A 21516-nucleotide genomic window follows, 5' to 3' on the forward strand; every position below is an offset into this window, starting at 1 on the left:
CCTACGTGTGCAGAGGTTATTAGGAAAGAGTGACCTCTTACATGCCAAAGGCATGACATCTGTCAAACAAAAATAAGACCATGCATAGCACCACTTTTCTTTGTTGTTGGATAGGATGTAATCTCCTTTGTCCACTTATACCACCACTTAAATTTATTGGTTGAGAAACATTTTATTGTGTTATGGTAGCAAATATATTCACTTCTTAGATTAAATAGTTTTAACAGATTATTCCTTGCTAACTTAACAGTTTTAAAATCTTTCTACTTAAGGAAGCTTTGTTTCTTGTTGATGGTAAGCGCACCCTAATCCTTGTTTTTTCCTATTTTTCTATTATTAATAACCCATCATTATTGTATGGTTCCTTTTTGCTTTTATTTGTGTGTGTGTGTGTGTGTACACCAAGGTCTCTTGCTGCTGCTCCAGATGCATGTGCCACTTTGTGTCTGGCTTTATCTGTGTGCTGAAGACTTGAACTCAGTCCAACAGGCTTTGCAAACAAGTGCTTTTAACCATTGAGCTATCTCCCCAACCTCATTCTAAGCTTTCTTTCACTATTTCGTCTTCACCTGTACAGATGGCCCAGGACACTGGCGGGCATCACGGCCTATCTGCAGTGCACCCGGAACTCCCATGGCAGTGGGATCTATCCTGCAAACCCCCAGGATGAGAGGAAGGCATGGCGCAGATGTGACAGAGGTGGCTTTTGGGCAGAAGATGACTATTCTCGCTGCCAGTATGCAAATGATGTCACTAGAGTTCTTTATATGTTTAATCAGGTAACTAGAAAGCCTTTAGATTTTCTTAGGTCATAAATTAAACATGATATTTTAAATACTTGGTAATGCATAAGCACTGGACATAACTATTTCAGATGTTGTGTCTTTGGGAACATGTGTTCATACCTGACCAGTTAGAGTCCCAGGCTTCCTTCCAGATTGTGGGGAAAGCCATCTTGGGGGTGTCTTCTGTGTACATTCTCTTTGTCAAAAGTGCCCCCTAGAGTCCTTGTGTGACTGATCCTTGCTTCTGTGAATCTTTCTGGACCAGCCCTGAAGGTGGCTTCGGGGTTACGCATTTTCTCTGTTCCTCAGTTCTGGCTTACCATTCCTGCGGTGGTTGGTGCTAAGACAGTGTTTGAGTCCATAAATGAGCAGATGTAAAGCATTGCCGGCCGTGCATGGCAGTGGAGATAAGCACTAAATGAGTGGTTCGCACTCTGGTGCGGAGGGAGCTCTGGGAGAGGTATCGGTCACTCCCAGCTGGAGTAATTGGGAGAGGTTTTCCTGAGCCACTGGGAGCGAGGTGTTTGGAGAATTTAGATAAGCGGAGAGGAGATGGTCCAGTGTGTTTGCCCAGTGCAGATTCAGGTATTATTATATTGTATTATTGTTATATTTCTAAGTTTAAACAAATTTTCTTGACAGTTTCCATTAAAATACAGTTGGGCTTGCAAAAGCATTTGCTGAATATCTTGATTTTAATTCATTGCTGTGTTTTGAACTACAGCTAAAAATGTCAATATTTGTTCATCCTTTTGCATAGTGCTTCTTTTTGATTTTTTTTTTTCGTGTAGATGCCCCTCAATGTCACCAATGCTGTGGCAACAGCTCGGCAGTTACTGGCTTACACTGTGGAGGCAGCCAACTTTTCTGACAAAATGGATGTTATTTTTGTGGCTGAAATGATAGAAAAGTTTGGAAGATTTACCAAAGAAGAAAAATCAAAAGAGGTATATGTTTTTAAGTTCAGATTTATATAGCATAGCATTGTCAACAATGGTGATGGGACTGAGTTGAATTTGTATTTTTAAGGCTCATTTATGCTGGCTGCATTTAAAGCCTGTATGCTTTTTAATTCCAAATGTCATTGCAGCAATTACTGTGACTTGTGGGCTGTTGGTCGATAGAGGTGGCTACCGGGTCACGAGCGCTGAGCTGCTGAGGTAGTTGTAGTAAGCAGGTGGCCTCCGCTTCCCAGCGTCCTCACACTGCTGCTTACTTCAGTCTCCTCATGTTCCTCTGGAACGGACAGCCACGTGCTCCTCCTCATCCTGAATGCTAGCCTCCCAGGTCTTGTGCCTAACTTGGTAATGTCTTGGTTAAAACTGGTAGGTTTTTCAGTATACTTTCTGGTGAGAGCGAGAAAGAGCGTGCACGCGAGCAGGTGCCTGTGCCCCGTTCACGTTTGTGGCGGCCCGAGGAGAACGTTGGCTGCCCTCCTCTGTGATTCTTCTGTTGCTTCCTTGAGATGGAGTCTCACTGAATGTGGAACTTCCCTCACCCCCTCTTAGAATCTGATTGGCATACTATATGAAGCCTAAACAAACATAAACGGAAGCTGGTAAAAATTACATGATTTTTCACGGTGTACACTTAATGCAGATCTGAGGAGTCCTTGGTGATGGATTCAGAAGCATTCCTCCCAGTCTCCCATGCACTTTCCGTTACACTGGTGCCCTGTCTTGCACCACTTCGGGAAGCAGGCTTGGCCCTGTGTGTTTCTGTACATAGGACACAAGTGTTTCTGCCAGGGAAATACCATGCCCTGTTCCTTAGCAACATTAACTAGTTTTTTAAGCTTTTTTTTTTTTTTTTTGGTAAACATCTATCTTTATCTTGCATTTTGATAGTAAATCTCCTAACTGCAGTCTAGTCCATTTGTCACTTGATAGTACTCACTTATTAAAGGATAATAGGTACATGTATAAGTGAGACTCGGTCATGGGGTGACTTCACAGGACAACAAGAGCACTTTTCAGCATGTGAATTGAGAGACTGAGTTTCACAGAAATGTTTTTGTGCTTTTGGCTTCCTGGAGGAGTTGTTGTTGCTGTCTCTTTTCACAGTCACAGGGTAGCTACCCATGGGATTATGGCACCTTTCTGTAAATGGAATATTTTAGTTGCCAGATTAATTACAGTGATGTTTTTAATGTGATTGAAAAATTATATATTTCTTGCATTGCTATAGTTTGATGTGAGGAGCTTTTACTCAGTTCTCAACTTGTGAAGAGCAGCATGACCACCATGGATGTGTATTTGTCCTGCAGTGTTTGCAGTGAACACTGTGGTGCGTGTTTGACTGTGCCCCAGTGTGTGCAGTGAACACCGGTGCGTGTTTGACTATTCTCCACTGTGTATATAATGAACACCGTGGTACATGTGTAACTGTTTTCCAGTGTATGCAGTGATCACCCCGGTGCATGTTTAACTATCTGTCAGCGTGTTCTATGAATAGTCATCTCTGAGTTCTTGGTGGAAGCATCTCATTGAACTTGAAGTAGATATGACTTTGTGAATTATTAATGAACCATTGCCTAGGCTTATTTTAAACATGAGGCTAATAATAGTCCCATTTTGTTTACAAAGTTTATATGAACAAGTTAGAAAATTCAGGTAAAGATTTTTCAGAGAAGTTGCAAAAGTTGGTTTTATGGTGTTTTTAAATTAACTTTTTATCTCAGAATGTTTTGATTGATTTATTGACTGATTTATTGTGTGGTATTGTGGATCTAACTCCTCTTATATGCTACCACTGGACTGTATCCCAGTCCAAAGGAGATCCTTTAACCAAATCCTGAGGGCTTTATTTGCTTCTCCAAAAATTTGGTTTGAGGGCTGGAGAGATGGCTTAGCAGTTGAGGTGCCTGCCGGCAAAGCTGAAGGACTCAGATCCAGTTCCCCAGCACCCATATAAAGCTAGACACACAAGGTGGCTCATGCGTTTGGAGTTCATTTGCAGTGGCTAGAGGACCTGGCAAGCCTGTTCTGTCTTCCTCTGTCTCTCTCAAATATATAAGTAAATAATTTAAAAAATTTGTTTGAAAGTTTTTGCTGTCACTTTCTCTGGTTAACACAGTAAAGTTAGTGTTATCTTCAGAAATAAGTGACAATCAAATTATTAGATATGGATTTCATATTAAATAATGGAAGTATGAATGTAATATTCCAGGTAATGTGAGTCACATTGTACACAATTCTTTGGAACCTTAAGGACATACCTTTCACTGTTTATTAGTGTAGTAAAAGGAAATTATGAGGTTTAAGGGCTTTTTAAAGTTAATTACCACAGCATTAAATTATGCTAAGATGCCCTAAAATGCATATAGCTTAGATAGACAAGTAATTAATTAAATTGATTTTTAAATTATGTCCAGTGAGTTCTTCTGCTATGCATAATTTCGTAGCTAAACTGTTGTGAGGCAATTGCTTTTTACACTGTGATTAAGTCTAGCCTGTACAAGCCAGTAGCCTGCTGAATCAAAATAGGTACTGAAAGCTATCAAACTGCCAAATCTAAAAGATGCATTTAGTAGTCTTTTAAAGACAGAGAAAGGTTGTCTGTCAGGAAAGAGAGGGTCTGTTCCATGGTTGCTAGAGTGATTTGTTTTTTCTTTTTAAAATATTTTTACTTATCTGAGTGAGAGGGGGAGAAAGGGCATGCCAGGGCCTCTAGTCACTGCAAATGAACTCCAGACATATGTACTACTTTGTGCGTCTGACTTTACGTGGATACTGGGGAACTGAACCTGGGACCATAGGCTTCTCAGGCAAGCACCTTAACCATTGAGTCATCTCTTCAGCCCAGAGTGATTTTTTTTTTTTTTCTTATGAAGCCCATATTCACCCATTCCACAATACAAACAGGCACACAGGATCAGTTTGGGTTATGCTTTGCAATGCTTTTGCTATGTTCTAGTTTCAAATGTGAGTGAGACACACACCTTAGGCTAGTTTACATTGTTTATGTAGTACATTTTTTTCATGTGTGTGTGTTTGAATGTTTGCTGGTGCATATACACTTGTGTGAACGTGACTATGAAGGCCAAAGGTTGAAGATGGGTGGCTGTCTCACTTGAAACCAGAATTCACTGATTCAGCTAGCCTAAGCTAGCCTAGCTGGCAAGCCTGCCCTGGGGAATCTTCTGTCTCTGCTTCCTGTGCATTGGTCGTAGGTGAATCACCATGTCCACCTGGCATTTAATGTGCTTTCTGATGTTTCCAAACTCTAGGGTCTTTATGTGGGGCAAGCAGTCTATCCATGGAGGTCTCCCCAGCCCTAGTACACTTTCATGTTCAGATTTTCACACATGTATACTTAATTCATTTATTCATTTTAAAGTAATCGCTTCTGTTTTGACAGTTATGATTCTTCTTTTTTAAAAATACAATATTTATTAATTTGAGGAAGCAAAGGGAAGAATGGGTGTGCCAGGGCCTCCAGCCATTGCAAACAAACTCCAGACGCATGTGCCTTCTTGTGCATCTGGCATGTATGGGTTTTGGAGAATCCAACCTGGGTACTTAGGCTTCACAGGCAAGTGCCTTAACTGCTTAAGCCGTTTCTCCCACCCCTGATGATTCTTCCTCTTTTTTTTTTTTTAATATGTTATTTAAGAGTGAAAGGAAATACTAGAAATAAGGCTTTAACCACTAATCCATCTCTCTAGCCTTATTTCCAGTATTTTCTCCCTTTTCCCCTCCTTTGTTCCTTCCTCCTTTTTTTCTCTTTCTCTCCCTCTCTTCCCTTCCCTTCACTCCTCTTCCCCTTCTCCCCATACCTTCTTTCTCTCCCTCCCTTCTTTTCTCTTTTGTTTCCCCTCTCTTCCTCCCCCTTTCCTTTCTCTTCCTCTAGGCCTCTCTTCCCTTCCCCTCCCTCCCTTTCTATATTTCTTTCTCTTTTTATTTCTTTCTTATGGCTCAGCAGTTAAAGACACATGCTTGCAAAGCCTGTCAGTTCAGGTTCAATTCCCTAGATAACCACATAAAGCCAGATGAAAAAAAGAAATGCATGCATCTGACATTTGTTTTCAGTGGCAAGAAACCTTGGCTTGCCCTGTAATTTGTACACACAAACACACAAATTAAAAAGATACAAAATGTCTCCCTCACTCCCAAACAACCATTAACTGCTAGCAGTCCCTCAGTGAGCCCCTCCCTCATCTACATTGGAACATTGGTAGGCCCATCTTTGAGTATGTCCGGTGCACGTGGCCACAGTGTGTGTGAGCTCAGCGTGCAGTGATCACATCCTCAGTGTTTCACAGTACTTCCCCCCATCTTCCATTTCTCACGTTCTTTCTGCCCCCCTCCCACATTGTTCTCTGGGTCTGCAGGTGGTGATATAGATGTCCATTTTAGGGCTGAGTGCTCAGGAGTCACTTATTTTCAGCATCTTAACAAGCTAATGAATCTGCCGTTTCTGTGACCAGTGCTGAGAGTTGCACGAGTCTGTGGGTAAAGCACAAGTCTTTAGAAGGCATTTTGACAGTATGTCCACTAAGCAAAACAAGAGTAGTAGGTTCTCCCACTACCTATTTTAACAGACGTGTATTTTTCTATTCTTCTTAAGCCTATTTTCCTCATAATTGCTTATATTTTGTTAATTAAAAATAATATTTTTGGAACGGTAGCACAGATCCTTTCCACAAGTAAAAGTAGAAAAAATGTAGAAATTTTTGCATACAGCAGCATTGGTTTCTGTTTTCTATATGTACACATACACACACACACCAAATTTAAAAAAAAATCATGGTTTGCCAATTTGGAACAATTCCATCAGTAAAAGTAATCACAGTAATGCCATGTTCAGATGCCTGTGATCTCCATGTTCTGCTTAGTTTGTAATTCATAGGCAACCATAGTGCTCTTGATACCCTTGTCGTCAAGTTTGGATGGCATGCCACTTGAACTTCTTACCTTCCTTGTAGCTGTGCTGGGCACTTGTCTACCTGACTGCCCCAACTAAACACTGCAATCCTTCCCTTTTTTCCTTTCTGGTTATTAGAATTGACAGAAGTCCTGCTTTCTGCATGGGGCTTGCAAGTATAGATGGGAGGCAGGGAAGAACCTGGGGTTTTCTTGCAAACGGCATGCTTTCTGTTATTTGTAGTATTACTAGTTGTGTAAGAATGTACCTGTCTTCTAGGTTTTTTTGGTTTGTTTGAATTGCCATGGAATGAGACATGCTTAGCATTTCTATGGGGATTTTGGTCTCAATTTACAAATGAGCAATCTGATCCTGGAAGAAGCTGGTTTGCTCAGAGACAACTCACTTGTAAACGACAGACTTGAAATCCTCACCCAAGATTAAATAACTGCTAAGACACATGAATCTTATCTTTGGTGCTAAACACTCTATGCCTACTACATTAAAGTATCATCAAGTTAAAGAAAATATTTAATATCATGTTTGTATATGATCTTGTCAATTACATATCAGAAAGTCATTCAGTTTACAGGGGATTTTGACCTAATTTTGAGCCATATTCCAAACTCTAATCATGAAGAATGTAGGGAGGTCTTTATCTTAGAAGGCATGGGTCAGCACACTTTCATTGTTATTCATGTGGTAGTTTCATTTCTCCACCATTTAATCTCTGATACTGCACCTTCAAATGTGCCTGCAGTTGCTTTGGTGTGACAGGTGCATGGACAGGTGACTGATTCCCCTGACCCTTGTGAGTCTTCAGCCTTCAGGGAATGAGGCCAAGGAGAAGTGTGATGCTTTTGGCTTTTGAACTATATTTGTGTGTCAGATTCCAGGAATATTTCTTTAATCCAATGGAACTTTCATGGATCATTACCCTATCCTGACCTTTCCCCCCTCTGTGACATGTTCCAAACTCCTCCTGGAACCAAGCCACAGACACGTAGAGCATTTTATGATGATCTGCTTTAGGGAACATTTTGGCAACAAATACCTTTCCTTAATTCTTAGCCATTTGGTGTCAAACAATGAAAAAAAAATGCTCTTTCTCAGCTAAAGTCACCACTCTTGTTACCTCTACCTTCTTACAGATCATTCTTTCTTTTCTTTTTTTTTTTTTAAGGTTTAGTTTTTATTTATTAGGGACAAAGAGGGAGGGAGGGAGAGAGATGAGAGAGAGAATAGGCACATCGGGGCCACTAGCCACTGCAAATAAACTACAGATGCATCTGGCTTATGTGGGACCTGAAGAATTGAACCTGGGTCCTTAGACTTCGCAGGCATGCATCTTAACTGCTAAGCCATCTTTCTAGCCTGGTCATTCTTTCTTTAGGATGATTAACACAAGTTATATTCCTGGTTTGGCAGTATCTTGTGGGGCATAGCAGGAGTTCTTTGTGTCATAGTAGTAATTTTTCGGGAGAGAAGACATGTATATTAGGTATCATTTCAGATCCTCATAAAATCTACCTTCATAATCTGCACAAATTTAAGCAAGTTTAATTCTAATTGTGCTAATATTTCAGTAGCTCATATTTTTACTTAGGTCTTGGAGTAGAATCAGCATTTCTGTGTACTTTGTTTCTTGTCCTTTTTGTAGCCAGTAGGGAATTTTGTTTCTGATAGTGAGCCATTTGTACACTTCCTCACCTGTATACTTTTGAATAAAAACTTAACCATAAGACCAAGTCAGAGCTTAAGTTGTTCCACCACTCTGAAAGTATTTAACATTGGGGCTTATTATTCTAACATTACTTTTTATAAATGCCAATTTGACAGGCTCAGAAATTGGTGAATCAAGACTCAACACCAATTTCCATAAATCCAGCAATCAGGACATTTGCCCCCTCATATATTGTTCATAGAAGAGTGTCCTAGGATGCTGATATTCCCATAAATGAAGTGAAAAGGGACACATGAAACTCAAGAAAACTTAATGTTTGCTGCTGCTGCTTCTCTTCTCCCTCCTTTCTTTCTTCTTTTTTAAAATATTTATTTATATGGTGAGAGAGAGAGGGAGGAGAAAAGCAGAGAAAATGGGTGCACCAGGACCTCTAGCTGCTGCAAACAAACTTCAGAAGTACGGGCCACTTTGTGCATCTGGCTTTATGTGGGTACTGGGGAATCAAACTCAAGTTGTTAAACTTTGCAGGCAAGTGTCTTAACTGCTGAGCCCTCCTTTTGTATTCTGAGATGAAGTATCAGTCCTGCTCAGGCTAGTCTCTGCAACTCTCAGGATCAGACAGTCCTCTACCTCATCCTCCCAAGTGCTTAGTCTGTACCCACTTGCCATCATGCTTGTTAGTATCTTAAGTTTGGGAGAATACTCCTTGAGAATATGTGAAGCCACCGAATAGAGTGTTTGGATTCTTGTTCAGTATTTTCCATCTTTTTATTCCCCTTCCTCAAGTGGTTATTCCAATCTAGATGATTTTTCTCAAAATCAGAATCCTGGCCTTGTTTTGGGTTTTCTTTGCAGCCATGTAAGCTTGAAAGGAGTGTGTCTCCACTGCTCAGGACAGTGTGGCACATTCAGTATTATTCAGTGACAGTATAAATGAACACCAGTAATGAACATTGTCACTACTGAGTGAGTAACCATCGATAACTATGGCTGTTCTACCTCATATTACACTCATGAGTAATTACCAGCTGGCAGATAATTAAAATCAGTCACTGTGATACACTATGGTAAGGATAGTATAGGTCAGAAATTTATATATATATATATATATATATATATATATATATATATATATATATATATATATATATAATGTATGTATGTATGTGTATATATATACACACATATATATATATATATATATACATACACATATATATGTATATATATAATTTTTTATTTGCAGAGAGAGGAAGAGAAATTGAGAGAATGTGAATAAATGAGCATGAATTTGAGCAAGCCAGGGCCTCCTGCCAATGCAGATGAACTCCATATGCATGTACTGCTTTGTACATTTGGCTTTACTTGGGTACAGGGGAATTGAACCTGGGCCATCAGGCTTTGTAAGCAAGCACCTGTAAATAATTGGATCATTGTACGTAAAGTAGGCAAATGTACTTAAAGTAGGCAAAAGGCCAATTTTGTTCATCTCATTTAGATGTGAACACAGACTTACAAAATGTCCTTATTTTATCACTTCAGCGAGAGCCCATCATCCTAAGAGAGCGAGGGCTGTTTTGGGATGGGAAAGGTTTTTGTAAGACAGGCAAGGAGAGTAAAGTAACGAGAAGTCAGCGTGGCTTGTGTGCTTGCCCCGGGCCAGGCAGGAGGCTTATTGGTATTGAAGCTTCATCTGCACGGCAGTGAGGAGACAGGACTGTTGTGACCATTACAACCCAAGGAACTGAGCAGTGACTGTCTGTTCCAGGCACAGGATGTGCTGGTCTTCACCTGTGTTCTCACTGAGCTTGCTTCGCCCCAGGGGCCTGCAGCTGGCATCTGGAAGGTTTCCACAGGCCTGTAATGTGAACCATGGTGGGGTGGGCCGGACTTCTTCGTAAACCATGACAGTCCTCACAAGTGCATATCCTGTGCAGAGAGGGAGGCAGAGCAGGATTGGAAATCTTCACTGCAGTCTTTTGGGATGATCAAGAGCCATCTGCTAGAACAGCCGTGGCTGTCTGGCTTGGCGCTAGAGCTTACAGCCTTTGATGCTTGCTTCATGGTGAGAGGAACAGCCGGCCTGTGAATGATGTTCCTGCACCTCGAATGTTTTCTGCCCTCTACCACAGATCTTCTCGGGAACATTTTGTCGTGCTCAGAACCTGTTTGACACCAATGTGTGTCATTAGCTGCTAGGCTGCCTAGTCTATTCCTCTGGTGACTCTTCACTGACATTGCCTTATGCTTACGCCTGCAAGGCATGGTGAGCTAATGAACAGGCAAGTAGAGGAAACCAGTAAGGGAGTGAGCACCTCTTTAGACACATTTGTGGCGTGGCCCTGGGTGTTCCAGCCTCCGCTGTGTTGGGAAGCACGGAAGAAGCTCATTCATCTAAGGTGAATAGCATCACTTGTGCACAGGCATGGCTCCACATCTCAGCACGTGTGGGGAGCACACAGATATTGGATGTGACTTTAATTTTGAACATGATAGAAGGAAAAAGAGTTTCATGGTATATGTTTACTAATAACAGAGTTTGACAGTACAGAAGCATTTGTAGTGGTTTTCTACATACAGAGTTGAGATCTGGGCCTGGAGAGATGGCTCAGCAGTTAAAGGTTCTAGCTTTCAAACCCTGATGGCCTGAGTTCAATTCCCCAGTACCCACATAAAGCCAGATAAACAAAGTGGCACATGCGTCTGGAGTTTGCAGTAGCAAGAGGCTATGGCATGCCCATACCTATTCATATTCTCATTGTCTCCCTCTTTCTCCTTATAAATAAATAATCTATAAAAATATTTGGTAAGGGGCTGAAGAGATGGCTTAGCAGTTAAGGTGCATGCCTGTGAAGCCTAAGGACCCAGGTCCGATTCTCCAGGTCCCACATAAGCCAGATGCACATGGTGGCACATGCGTCTGGAGTTCGTTTGCAGTGGCTAGAGGCCTTGATGCACCCATTCTCTCTCTCTCCCCCCCCCACCTGTGTCTCTAATAAATAAATCTAAAAAAATTTATTAAAAAGCAGTAGAGATCTTTGTGTTCTGAGATGTGACTTCCCCCTCCTAACTCTAATCACCCTTCTCTCCCTCTGAGATACCACAAAACAGTCTTGTCACTCCTGATATAGATATAGTGGCTATTTAAGTGCACTGTTTTGAGTTAAATAATACCAAGTGACCTTAATTGAATGTACTCTTCATATCCAAAGAAGTAGAAAAGAGAAACGAGTGAGGTGCCTACGGTTTTTCACAGGAGAAATTTAGGAAGATGACAACCTCACTGCCTCTTCAGGGTTTTGAGTCTGTCCAACAGCTTGTTTTGGTTTTCAAGATCTCCCTCTCTCCCACACTCCTCCTAGCTCGGTGACGTGATGGTGGACATCGCCAGCAACATCATGTTGGCTGACGAGCGTGTCCTGTGGCTGGCTCAGAGGGAAGCAAAAGCCTGTAGCAGAGTTGTTCGCTGTCTGCAGCACGTTGCTGCTCACCGGCTGGCCAGTGGGGCTCACGTGTACTCCACGGTAAGTGCGCTGCTGTCCTAAGCTGAGGAGGTGACGTGTGTGACCACTCCACCCCAAGGAGCCCAGCACACCCCTCCTCATGAGGTTCTGTTCTAAAACATTATGAAAGTTAATTTTGATTTTGAGTAATCTGTTTTCTCAGTAGCTGGAAAATTGCTTTTATTCTGTAATGTGAATGGTTGTCATTATCTAATTCACTCAAATTATTTCTATAACAAAAATAAGAGTAGTACTCTATCTATGACAGCTGACCCCCAAGCCCTTCTGAGCCCGTTCTCAGTTTTGGACCCTGAAAGATACTTTTGGGAAAAGTATCTGATTGCTTTTGCAGGTTTCATCTCAAACAAGAACTGGGCTGCCCTCCAACGCTTGCAAAGCTGTTGGCACGATATAATAATCACTCAGTTAAATAGCATGAAGTTACATTCATGCTGAGTTGAATGCTTAAGTATCTTTGTGTAGTGTTTATTTTCTGTTCTAAAGATATGATAAAGTAAACATTATGATTCCCTGAGCAGGCACTGTGATCAGTGGTCATTGTTTCTACTTCCTAAATTCAGTTGGCAATCATGTAGTGCTGAATATTAGTGGGAATATTTGACATTTCCACTTGGGATTTAGTATAATTCAAGATTCTCATTCGTTCCATTGATTTCCATCCAAGGTCTTTTTAATCATACTGTCACATTGTTCATGATTGTATCTTTTTCTCAGTTAGGATTAGGATTGCTTTTCTGAATAATAAATACAATAGACAGCTGGCATAGCAACTGCCTTTACAGCAATAGCACAGGGTAGTTTTGCTGTAAGTACGTGATCTTACTTGTGACTAGCCTGCTATTTTCTGTTTGACCATTCCTGTCCTATTGCCTTGCATCTTATTTAGCCAGAGGAACTTTCTGTCTCTCTGAACCCCATTTGTCCCCGCTGCTAGTATGAGGGCATAATAAAAGATCGTGGTGGGTGTTTACATACTGTTTATACATGGAAAGCAGGTTCTGCATGCTACACAGTTGTCTTTTTATCCCTGGGGAAATAGTCCAAGAAACAAGTGGATGCCTAAAGCCATGGGTAATACACCCATGTATACCATTTCTTTTATAGATCTGTGTAAGCGTCTGTATACACACACACACACACAAACACACACACACACACACACACACACACACGCACCCTATCAAGTCAGTTTAGAGATTAACAACACATAACAATATGAAGAAATTATTTGCAACTTATAAATTATTTCTGAAAATTTCCACCTAATTTTTTAAGATTGGTTGACCATAGGTAGCTGAGACTGGGGAAATGGGAAGTGGGATGAGGGGAAAACTGGGATGAAGTGAGTGCTATAATTTGTACAGGTAGACATGGACAGTTCCAGAGTGAGCAAAGAGGTAGAGCTCTGTGGAAGGATAGGTTCCTTATTTTACTTGCCATGTCATGATTATGGCTACTTGTGTGAAGCTTTGTTGGATCTTGGAGTATCCAGAAACCCTGGAGTATACATTGGTGTACATAGATAATTTAATGAGTGCAACTTTTCAAGGTGTGTATAATGTATGAAGCAAAAGCTAATGCCAGCATTATTACTCTTGAAATTTTGCAAGAAAGGATGTGCTGTATTTGTCAAAGCTCACTTCTGGCTTTTGAATTTGTATCCTCTCTTCATATTAGATACCAAAGTCCCATGCCAACACACACATAAAAGGCTGCAATTTGTCTGTGGTGTCTGTGGTGCTTGGAATGCTGTCTTCCCACCATGGTTGGGGCTTAAACATCCTAAACAAAAGGAGAGGTTCCATGTTGTCCTTATGTTTGTAGTAAATTCTGCCACCTTGTGGGGTTTGGAAGTGCGACTTGTTACCTTTTCACTTCTAGTGCCCTCTGTGGCACGGTTCTGATGAGTGGGAAAAATGCTCCAGATCTTCCAGCATGTAGACCCGCAGGCTCTTGGAGTTGAGGTACATCTGGGCGGATCCCTTTAGTTCAGCTGCTACTGAATTCCTTTAAAGCTCTGGGGCACGCAGGTGCTATCTCTTCCAGGAGATTTTTCTGACCTACTTTACCCATAAAATCTGCTTATTTTCTAGCATGTGGTTGAGCATCTGCTTCCCTTTCTGAAGAAACAGCTTTCTAGTGAGTCTGCAAAATTGCTTCCTAGGAATCTAGTGCAGAAACCTCACTAGATCGCAAGACGAGGGCCTATTTTTTATGCTTGTTTTCAAAACTTCCAAGGTCTCTTCCATTTCCTTCTGTAAAATAGTCACTAACGGGCTCAGGGAGAATTGATAGAAGTTTGTTTTCAAAATAACAAACTTACATTTTTAGCTTTTAGCTTCCTGTAAACTACTCTTCAAGTTTTGATTATTCTTATTTTTTTCTTTAATGCTGGTGTTCCAACCCAGTGTCTGTTGCATGCTCTCAACCCCTGAGCTATAAGTCCCAGCCCACAAATTATTTTTAAGTGAAATTTGAAACGCATCCATTGTTTGAGATTCTTTTTTTCATTTTTTATTGATATTCTTTCCATTTTAGTCTTTTATTATTATTACTTTTTATTCTAGGGTTCTTTTGGATTAAGAACTTGGGATTTCTGGCTTGGCTTATGTGTATAGGTTTTTGTGTTTGAAGTCTTGGGAAGTTTTTGCCCTTATATTCCAGATTGTTCATAACTACTTTTTGGTTGACTTTTGAAGTACTCTCCCAATATTGCTCTGGAAGCTTATGTCATCAAGGCCGCTAGCTTCACGGGGATGACCTGCACCGTGTTCCAGAAAATGGCTGCCTCTGATCGCACTGGCCTTTCTGACTATGGAAGGCGGGATCCTGATGGAAACCTCGACAAGCAGCTAAGCTTCAAATGCAACGTCTCGAATACGTTTTCAAGTCTGGCTCTGAAGGTATGTTACACTCGTCAGTTATTGAAATTATTTATTCTTGGGTTTGAATACATGAAGTCTTTGCTTTGCACAGAAACCTCATTGCAAATTTTTGAAACTTTACTGACAGTGATTTGGAGGGAGGGGAAGACAAGTTGTGGGAAGCTCAGGGGACTGGAGAAATGCTTTGGCACTTAAGTGCACCTCCTGTGCAAGCTTGATGGCCTGTGTGGATCATCCCAGATGCCCAATTTTGATTTGACAAACACCTACATAAGTATCTGGGTGTGGCTATGCATATCTGTAACCCCAGTCCTGTGGGGAACAGAGACTGGATAGTCTCTGGGGCTTGCAGAAAATGGCAAGCTGCAGAATCAGTGAGAGGCTTGTCTCAAGGACAAACAGGCCAATGACCAATGCAGGGGGCATGTGAACTTTTGACCTTCTTTGGTTTCCAAAGCTGTGTGCATGGGGTGTCTGCCATATTAGTACATACACAGACATACACCATACCACACATACCATGCACATGCAGGAGAGAGAGAGAAAGAGATTGAGAAAGCAACTCAGACCAGACCAGGAAGAACTCTACAATGACTTTCATAGGTCCTTCACATCTTTGTCTTGGGCGTCCCTTTTCCCACTGAAAAGTACAAAAAATTATATTCTCGGGCTGGAGAGATGGCTTAGCGGTTAAGGTGCCTGTCTGTGGAGCCTAAGGACCCATGTTTGACTTCCCCCTGTTCCCACCCCTGCCAGGTAAGCCAGATGCCCAAAGGTGAGGCAAGCGCAAGGTCACGTATGCCCACTAAGTGATGCAAGTGTCTGGAGTTGGATTGCAGTAGCTGAGGCCCTGGTGTGCCAATTCTCCATCTTTCTCCTATCTCTCTCTCTCTCTCTCTCTTGCTCTCCATAAAATAAAAAATACATACTATAACTTTTTATGCAATTGTATGTTTATTAATATTACTTGTTCAATTTTTTTCAACTGCAAGGTTTTCTAAGTTTAAGACAAAGTATTTTCATAGCCACCTAGAATGATTATGGTCTCCTGGCACTATGCCTACTGGAGAAGTCAGCCCCGAGGATGGATATTTAATCAAGCACTTATGGAAAAGTGCAAAGATGTGACATATGTTTAAAAATTCAAATATGTGATATATATCTATATATACATATGTTCAAAAAGTATATTTTATTAGATCAAGCAAGAGAAAGATGCTTTCATTGGCTTTTAAAATTTGGTATAGAGGGAACTCACTCAACCACATCTAAGCAAATAATTGGAGTTAAAACTTAAGTTCTCTAATGGACCCACAGCTTTTCCCTTAGCTTCATGTGGTTATGTGCTGATGTGTTCTCTGTGGCTTTCAGTTGCACAGAACTTTGTCTCTGGCTTGTCCCTGAATGATGTAGCCAACAGTATTCCAGCCGTCTTCATGCCTCCATGATAACTGATCAGATAAGTGTGAGACACTGTGCTACACCAAAGGTGCCCGTGAGTGTCAGGTGGATGAATGTGTATTTAGTGTATCTTGTCATATTTTACCCTGGTGCTTTCCATAAGGAGATCTAAAACTTGCTAACTTTAGAAATATCATAGCCACCCAAGGTAATCTGCCCTGGGTCAGACTGTCTGGTACTGCATAAGTACTTAATACCATATACTCTGAGGAAAATTGGCAGGATTAATTTGTTACTCTTGGCCTGACTGAGAGAGAATGACATACCAGCCCAACTCAACTTTCCATGTTGGATCTTTTAATGGTGAAAATACTTTTGGAAAGGCAGAGAAACTAGTAACATGCAAAAGCCCAACGGGAGAAAGGCATGTGATTCTGAGGAGCATGTAAGATTAATGGACCCTTCTGGCTTACATGATCACAGTAGGTAGGATGGGAATAAAAAATGACAAAACCCTAGATATCATCAATTTCACAATATACCCTCCTGTGAGGAGAGTTTCCAACAGCTAAAGTTGAAAGCTTTAAGTGAACACTCAAGAGATTTGCCAATTTCATAGTACTGTGTCCTGCAGCTGGAGAAGCTCAGCACACCGCCTTGTTCTTCGTGCCTCACAGATGGACACGCTGGAGCTGCATGGAAAACATACCCGGATGACATACGATCAGTTCCGAGTTTAATGCCTACAGTGGAAAATGAACTTGAACTTGAGCTTTACCACTGTGCCGGAACACTTCATGTTTTAAAATTTATGCTGGCCAATCTTTGTTCTTTCTGTGCATACTTTTAAAATTCCTGTAATAGACTAACTAGGCAACATGAACATGGAGTAATTGATGCCATTATCCTTCAAGGGGGGCATGTGCTAACATATGAACTCCAACCCATAAAAAATACAAAAGGATATCTATTGTTTAACATGTGCTCTATTTGATTTATTTCCTGCACATTTTTTTCCACATTTCTGCTTCTCTGCTTGCCATCACCCTAGCTTGACTTAAACTTCTGTCCTATCCACATGCTGGTTAACTTAGGGGTAATGTCTTGATAAAACTATGTGATATTGAAAATATCCTGTCAAAATTTGTTGAGAGCTGGAGAGATGGCTTAGCAGTTAAGGCGCTTGTCTGCAAAGCCAAAAGTCTCAGGTTCGATTCCCAACATAAACCAAATGCACAAGGTGGCATATGTATCTGGAATTTGTTTGTAACAACTGAAGGCCCTGGTGTACTCATTTTCTCTCCCCCTCTGTCTTTCTTTCTCTGTCTTGCGCTCGCTCGCTCTCTCTCTCTCTCTCTCTCTCTCTTTCTCTCTCTCTCTCTAATAATAAGTAAGTAAATGAGTAAATACATACATTTTTTTAAAAATATGTTGAAGGTATATCCGACCTACACCAGACATCATAGCTGAATGTGGTGATTTGAATGTGAAATGTCCCCACAGCTTCATGTGTTTGTGATTAAGCCTCATTCTCGATCTCCAGCTGGATGGTGGAGCCATGTTGGAGGAGGTGTGGTACTGGGGTGGACCTGGAGGTTTATTAGCCTCGCTCCAAGCCCAGTACTTAGGACTACTTCAATACAAATAATGTGAGCCAGCATCCTGCTGTGCTGTGCTTTCCTGCTTGATGAAACTTCCTCAAGACTTTAAGCTGAAATAAACCCTTCTTCCCATTAGCTGTCTCTTCCCCAGCAATGCTGAGGGAACTACAGGACTTCACTGCACAGAACACTGGAGAGCCTTGGAGTTCTCTCCATGACCTCATGACATACGGGCCTGTGGTTTGCTGCTGCTGCCTGGTGCCACAAGGAAGTATGGCACTACAATCTGCTAGTGGAGGAAATGGCCAGAGGATGTTGCTACTGAAAGTATTTCTCTGAATGAAAAATTTACAACTGAAGCCCTCCTGCATTAGGGTCCATGTATATTGGCCAAACCATTGTAAATCCCTCTTTGGCCTCTGTACCTATGGGCTATTCCATAAAGGGCTTTTCTGCCCTGGCCTATTGACAGCTACCAGCATGTGCTGATGCAAACCCACCAGTTAATACAATATGTAAATGCTTTTTTGCCATTCAGCAGATAGCTTCTTCTCAGGCCACTGAGAACCTCCTCAGCATCGTGGTCCTTCTGTGGGAAACATTGTCCAGACATTTGTGGAGCTGAGGGCCTGGGTGCTTCTCCTCCATTGAGACTGCCAGTGGCTGTTTAATCTCAGGCACTAAGATTATAGGCATTATCCCCACATCTACTCCTGTGCACCCCCTGATGAAAATGTCAAGTCTCTCTGGAGGTGCTGTTCCCTTAGTATTTTTGCTCACATCCTCTCCTTCCTCTGTCCTTTGTCCACTGTCCAGTGACAGCGACAGCAAACTGTCCTTGCTTCCTCTCACTGTCATTTTGAGGCCTTGCGCTAATTCTGCTAGAATTCCCTATTTGCTTCTTGAGCTCCTTGGTTGTGTCACCTAGCTGGAATGTCACCTCCAAGAAATCCCTGACATCATCTGTTTAGCTCTATCATGTCCCAGCCCTGGGCTTTTCATTTAGCTTCCTCGTGTTCCTGCTGCCCATCTCATGTCACCATGAGACACGCGTGGGAGAAGCTGCAGGAGCTGAGGTGTGTGTGAGCCCTTGTCTGACGCCAATGGCGTGTCTCGTTTAAGTACCAGGTGCTTGGGTGCCTCTCACTGACACCATCAGTGTGTGGTTAATCTTCATTTGTCAGCTTGACAGCTTTTGGAATCACCGTAGAAACAAATGTCCAGGCATGTCTATGAAGGAGTTCTAGATTTGGGTAATTGAGGTGGGAAGATCCATCCTAACTGTGTGTAGGGGGCGGGGGTGGGTGGAGCACCATTCCACGGCTGGGGTTCTGGACAGAATAAAAAGCCATAAGTGAGCTTATTAGCAGGAGCATTCCTTGTTCTTTGTGTCCTAACTACACTGAGTGTGACCAGTGTCATCAAGCTGCCATGGCCGTGCTTTTGCCACCATGATGGACTGTCACCTTGAACTATGAGCTGAAGTAAAGTCTTGCTTCCATTAGTCACTTCTGGTCAGAGGAACATGAAAGTAACGCCACCAATCAAGGTTATTGTTGACAAATGATTTCTTTTGCTTTTGGTCTTACACTGCAGATGTGCGTGAATAGCAGAGAGCTCTGCTGTTCCTAGTGAGCTACTGTGAGCGGTCATCTAGTGTTTTGAGCTCAGTTGTAACGTAGCCATAAAGAATTAATTCTTTATAACAGTTCAGTCGAAGTTACTTTTTCTCGCGCACCCCCTTTCTCTCATCACAAACACCTGGGGCTTTCACCCACCTGAGTTCCTGTCCATGTTCCATCCTGGTCATTGTGTGTCTTCAGGCGTTGATTTCCACCTTTATCAAATGCTCAGTCCATCGCTGTCCTCTGTTGTCCCTCTCCGACTCTGCAGATGGCTGCCATCGTACTTCCTTCAGACCGAATTACTCACTGTCTGATTTTCCCAAGGTGCTATGTTCACTGGCTGAAATAGTTACAAGTCTCATAATGGTGAGTTGGCTAAAGGTGAGGTCACAGGACACGACTGATTTCTGCAGCCCAGGCTTGTGTTCTCTTCTCCATGGGGCAGCCCAGGCTCCTGTCCTCCCCACTTTCCACTGGGCTGCGCAAAGTGTCTTACCCTCTCTCATTGTTAGTCCATGCTCTCAGTGGTGGCTCATGAGATGGGACTAACTCAAAGAGTAATGGAAAACGGTAAATGAAGGAACCGTGCAGACATCCACAATAGTACTTGGCACAGGAAAAATTACTTAGTGAATGTTAGCTATTGTCACTCCTGTTTATGGTGCAGGCTGTCATCAGTCCGTAGAGAGTGTGGGTATGCAGTAGCAAGGACTGGGGTTGTCTTTAGTTTCTGTACAAGGTCAAGCATGGTGTCACCAAACATTCAACAACTATTGTCGAGTAAAATTAATAGTGAAACCTAATTAACAGAGAAAGTCAGATAAAAATTAATTCTAAAGGTAGATATCATCCCTGTCATTTATGGCAAGGAGATAAAAGGTAATGACAGCTAATAACTAGTTATAGTGAAGAAAATAGTAATGTTCACAACCAAGTAAGTTGATTGGGAAACATGAATAAGTTGGTATTTCATTGTTTTGAATCCAATGGTTTTAACTTACCCTGATTTAAATGTTAGTATTCTGTATATTTTTTTAAGAAATCAATATTTCTCAAAGTATTAGTTACATGATGAGGAAGTCTTTGCTCTTTCATCTGATGTTAAAATTGTGTTCAGCATCCATGGTGATGCTCACCTTCCCTTAATGTAATGCCATTGTAAACAGGGAGCTGCATGTGGATGTAGCAGATGACAAGAGCCTCCTTATAATGTTCCTTTTGTACGTGTCTGTACTATGCTCACATTTGCAATAAAATGAGCACTAAACCTGAGTTGTTGAAATCAAGACACAAGGTTCGGGTTTATTGCTGACACTTTCTTCATAGCCCTGGAGTACTGTCTTCTCCACTGACTGCCTGTGCGGTAATGACCCTCTCCCCACCCCAGATGCCTCTGTTGTCTTTGGTGTCTGTCATGACCACAGGTCATTCAGTTTGGTCCTGACCACTGTTTGCTGAAGAGGCCATTAGGCGCTTTCTGGAAGTGAGATTCAGGCTATACAGAAATGAGCAGTGTTACTCAGTTGCCCACCCACCAGTGATGAGGCTGCCACATCGCCTGTTCTCTTCATCTGACACATGATCTCTCAGCAACAGTAAATCTTACAATAGAGAGCTGGCATCTCTTAATGAATCTTAAGAAGCTTTCCGCCTTACTAGCTATCCTGTGTGTATACATCTACCTCATTGTGGGACTGCATGCTGTGGAGAAATGCACATATGATCAGCTGAATGATAACCCTGCTCTTCCCTGTCTTCAGGTCAAGAGAAGAAAGGTGTAATTATGTGAAATGTAGTAAAAAAGTGATCTTCAGAGATTTCTGGAACTAGTGATCAACACTTCTTTGAAAGAAATGAAATGTACATGTTTTATGTTCTTACTATAACAGACTAACCCTTTTTGTCCCTGCTGGAGTTGCTCTTACCAACACCCGAGGGCTCCCTCTCTTCATCCCAGGGAACCTGTAATTTTTTATTTAGTGATATTCTTTATTGTGCTTGGAAAGAGTTTAGAAGCCCTGACTGTTTAACATCCATGAGTTTGTACCTCTTATCTTTTAGTAATTTGGGGTTTTGTTTATTTCTAGTTGGCTTTATAAGTTTAAATCTAGATATATTTTTGTTTCTATGGAATATGCATGTTTCC

The 21516-nt window shown here is 41.7% G+C and overlaps 1 protein-coding gene across 1 annotated transcript in view; it reads left to right on the forward strand.

Annotated features, from left to right (window-relative positions):
* The window catches only part of Adgra3 (adhesion G protein-coupled receptor A3), a 125491-nt gene that overhangs the window by 72427 nt on the left and 31548 nt on the right, over positions 1–21516 (forward strand). Inside the window, exons 9-12 of the mRNA XM_004656090.3 lie at positions 578–779; positions 1577–1732; positions 11697–11858; positions 14558–14761. Of these exons, the coding sequence (XP_004656147.3) occupies positions 578–779; positions 1577–1732; positions 11697–11858; positions 14558–14761 (724 nt within the window). The remainder of the gene's footprint in view (positions 1–577; positions 780–1576; positions 1733–11696; positions 11859–14557; positions 14762–21516) is intronic.

This window comes from Jaculus jaculus, chromosome 11 (genome assembly GCF_020740685.1).
Source record: "Jaculus jaculus isolate mJacJac1 chromosome 11, mJacJac1.mat.Y.cur, whole genome shotgun sequence".
NCBI lineage: Eukaryota > Metazoa > Chordata > Mammalia > Rodentia > Dipodidae > Jaculus > Jaculus jaculus.